Source organism: Trypanosoma cruzi, genomic scaffold (genome assembly GCF_000209065.1).
Source record: "Trypanosoma cruzi strain CL Brener 1047053517123 genomic scaffold, whole genome shotgun sequence".
Lineage (NCBI taxonomy): Eukaryota > Euglenozoa > Kinetoplastea > Trypanosomatida > Trypanosomatidae > Trypanosoma > Trypanosoma cruzi.
In genome coordinates this window covers 294,548-298,144 of record NW_001849559.1, presented here as the reverse complement: position 1 = coordinate 298,144, position 3,597 = coordinate 294,548, and the positions used below count along the sequence as shown (strand labels likewise).

The 3,597-nt window shown below is 45.8% G+C and overlaps 1 protein-coding gene across 1 annotated transcript, besides 10 other annotated features; it reads right to left on the bottom strand.

Annotated features, from left to right (window-relative positions):
- Window positions 1-849: a sequence feature (areas merged during assembly that could not be assigned to a particular haplotype. This can correspond to areas where the two haplotypes were merged or to regions with more than two copies in the genome that were merged during assembly.).
- On the bottom strand, window positions 1-1,729 carry Tc00.1047053504107.10 (calpain-like cysteine peptidase, putative; the record flags this gene model as incomplete). Its single annotated transcript, XM_797964.1, has 1 exon — window positions 1-1,729. A coding segment is annotated over one exon (1,729 nt), but the record flags the coding sequence as incomplete, so codon positions are not given.
- Window positions 850-1,798: a sequence feature (haploid, Esmeraldo-like haplotype).
- Window positions 1,799-2,009: a sequence feature (haploid, non-Esmeraldo-like haplotype).
- Window positions 2,010-3,597: a sequence feature (heterozygous, Esmeraldo-like haplotype).
- Window positions 2,113-2,143: a microsatellite.
- Window positions 2,198-2,222: a microsatellite.
- Window positions 2,299-2,322: a microsatellite.
- Window positions 2,491-2,527: a microsatellite.
- Window positions 3,275-3,306: a microsatellite.
- Window positions 3,317-3,359: a microsatellite.

Here is a 3,597-nt window from a genome sequence, read left to right as displayed (position 1 = left end):
CTGAATAGGAGGCGACAATCGTGATGAGCGCGGGCACCTTTCCCTTCGCACGTGGACATGTGACGGAGAGAGCGTAGCGGCCGCTTCGGGGAAGGTGATAGACGATGCCTGTTTCCCTGAAGTTTGTTGCAGCGTGCACACCACCAATTTTGCGGTCCGTGTCGTCGTACAGGTACATGCCCATATAGTCCTGGGCCATGGCATCGCCGCCAGTCGCACTGGAATACGGCTTTTCCTGATGCATCAGTATGTGGACGTCGGTTTCTTGGTCAACATAGAAGTCCACACGATCCTTTTCCTTTTGCTCCAACTCCACGTGTCCCTCAGCAGGATGGTCCCAATCCATCTCGGGAACGCTAAGCTTTTTGATCGTGAGACTGCTGTACTCTTCCCCAACCATGCGATACAGGGCAATGGTGAATTTTGATTCAGATCCCTTTGACATGCATGAGGGCACAAGATAACATAGAGAATTAGGGGGAACCGTAATGGCATTCGCCACCTCACGAGAATTCAGAAACAAGCTCTTGTAAATGGGCTTGTGGTTGTTGCCAGTGACGATATGGGTGGGTATTGCATTGGCACTTGTATTTTGAACCATAACCACACCACACTGAAGGTATTGCAACTGCTCATCAGGGGAAGTAAAGCGTCGCTGATCCTCTTGTTTGACCATCACCACGAGCCGCAGTGGGTTTTTTCCAGTGTTTCTGACACTATATAGGGGATTTTTGCGCCATGTAACACATGTGGGGTTACCGCCTGCGGTCTCACCTTTCCATTCGTCATCAAAGTATGTGGCATCGCCATCTATCGTGGAAACATAGCACAGTTGCATGGAATTAATAATCTTCAGAAATGTGCTGAGTGGAAGAAAGAGGGAGCGTTCATCGTCCACACCGTATTTGGCGCGTAACTTTGGCGTCCAGTGTGAATCCTTGCTGTTCAGGGGACCTGTGTAGATGAACTCCTCATCCTCGAAGGGATTGTGCAAATGGATAACAATGTCGTTCACAGACGATGTACCTGTCATCGAAAAGATCTCGAGCACACCATACTGCTGCTCGCGCTGAATACCCATACTCTCAGTCTCCATGTCCTTGGTTAATACAGAGGCCACGAACTGTCCGGATTGAATCTTCAGCGCCAAATCCAGCCAGTAGTGGCCCTCCGTTACGTCCGCTCCAGCGGCCTTGGCAAGCTTCGCGTCAATGGGGATGTTGAGCACGGGATTGCCAGTCAGGTCGTGGTACGTCTCCTGCAGTGTGCAGCCCTCAAGATTCTCGTAGCCGGTATAAAACTTTGCATAGGCCTTTTCAAGGAGCAGGGGCCACCAGTGCCCCGTGGGCGAGCGAATGTAAAGCTCCCCATCCTCCTCCAGTGGGATTTGGTCGTCAATCTCCACCTTCACCCACTCCCTGCCACGAAAAAACTGGAACGTGTAACGCCCGTCACGTCGAACGTGCTTGGAGACGAAGCAGTTCTGGATTACGCTGGGGAAACGCACCAGAGTGGACAGGGCTGTGAGCATGAAGCATTCGTAGTGATTGCCCTGTCCGAACTGCTCACGGGAAAATTCCGCTGGAAGGAGAGGCTGGCTGATGCCGTCTGAGTACAGTTCGGCAATGCGAACCCACTGGTCGGAGATATGCTTGTTTTTTTCCATGAAGACGGTGTCATGGAACACCTTGTCGCTGTCGGGGATTTCTTCAATGGTGTGATGACTCATTTGGGAATTCTTTAGTAGTGAATTCTGTAGTAAACGTTGAAAGAACGAATTCTCCTATTTTCCTTTTTTGTTATGTTGTTTGTTCTGTTTTTAATATATTTCTTTCTTTTATCCCTGAATGTATATAATTTCTGCTGCTTCAATGTTCACTGTATTTTTTCAGTTGGATGTGGGAAGTGTGATTCCAGTTTTCGTGCTTTTGCACTTAATACTGTTTCGTGTCACGTGTGACGCCTGTAGGTCGCAACACAATTTTCTCGATATATAGATATATACTTATATATGTTTTTCTTCTCTTGCGTGTTCCGGTGTGAATCGTTACTTCTCCCTTTGGTGGGACGGCAGTGGAGTATATTCTGCAAATTGTTGAAAAGAAATAATTGAAAAGAAGAAAAAAAAAAAAAAAAAAAAAAAGCCGAAAAATAAAATAGAATGAAATATGATTTAATGGGTAAATAAACAAAGGGGAAAAAAAAAAAAAAAAAAAAAAAAACACGGTTGTGTGCAATAGAGGAAAAACCGTCACAATTTTTTGTTAATTGTGTGTGATTGGGTGAATTAGTAGGAATAAAAAAAAAAAAAAAAAAAAAAAAGGAGATCTCAGAGTACTGCGGCAGTGCCATGGCGGGAGAGAAGCGTGAGAAGGGCATGTCAATAACTATGAATTCATACCGCCGTTATTTCCCCCAAGTTTTCATCACGTTTGGTATATATATTTATATCTATATATTTACATTTCTTCTCCACTCAAGTAAGTATCGTTTTTTTTTTCTTTCTTTTATTTATATTTTTTTTTTTGCTCTTCTTCTGCTTGCACTGCTGTTGCTTACTGTTCTCGCGCCGCGAGTGTTTGCGGGCCTGCCATTTCGCTACGAAACCCCAACGTTTGAGAAGTACCCGCCGTTGTGTATTCTCCCCTGTGCCCGTCTTCGCCCCTCCCCGCTGCCCCAGCCACCGCACTCAATGCACGGAGGTGTTTGGTGTCCGCAAGACGCACACGCGCGACGCTGTCCCCGATGCGCAGCTTGCAGGGGCATAATTCCACTCCTGCGGTGGACGCTCCGCATCGACGCACGCAGCTTCCCTTGTTTTCAGCCACACGCAAACACACACCAGACACATACGCAATGGCTGCAGCAATTACGGGCCCAAAGACACAAAGAAAAAAAAAAAAAATGGAAACCAAATAGGAAACCATAAAACGGATGCGCCAAAAACAATTACACGCGGAAAAAACAAAACAAAAAAGGCTCTTGAGGCATCAAAACCACTCACTCGGTTAATTCTTTTTTCTTTGTCCTCTTCTCTTGCTTCGCACTTCAAGACGGTGTGTGTTTGTGCGTGTCCAGGTGTGCAAAAGTGATTGCATGCGTCGCATGATAATCCCATCAATATAAATCCTCCTGCAGGCAAGCTCCCCATGAATGCCTGACATGAGTGCATGCGTCCACAGTTACGCACCCCCCTCATTACACGCATATGATGCAAGCACGTGTGTGTGCTGGGCAAGACTGAGAGAGCCGCTTGGTACAAAGTCAGAATGATACAAAACAAAACAAAACAACAACAACAAAACACGACACACACAATAATAATAATAATAATAATAATAATAATAATAATAATAATACACACAAAATTTAGTTTCATCATTTAAATGACCCCCCCGTAGAATTCATCTCCTCCTCCCTCTCACACACTCTCACCAATACATAAGCGTACCCCTGGCTCGCACCGGCGCACATCTATTGCAAACCAACAGCGGGAAATTCAAAGAAAAAAACTATACGGAAGTTTATAAAAAGCTAAACATAAAGCTCACGTGGCTGGCAAAGGTAGCAGAATAACCATCATGGATGGCATGGTCA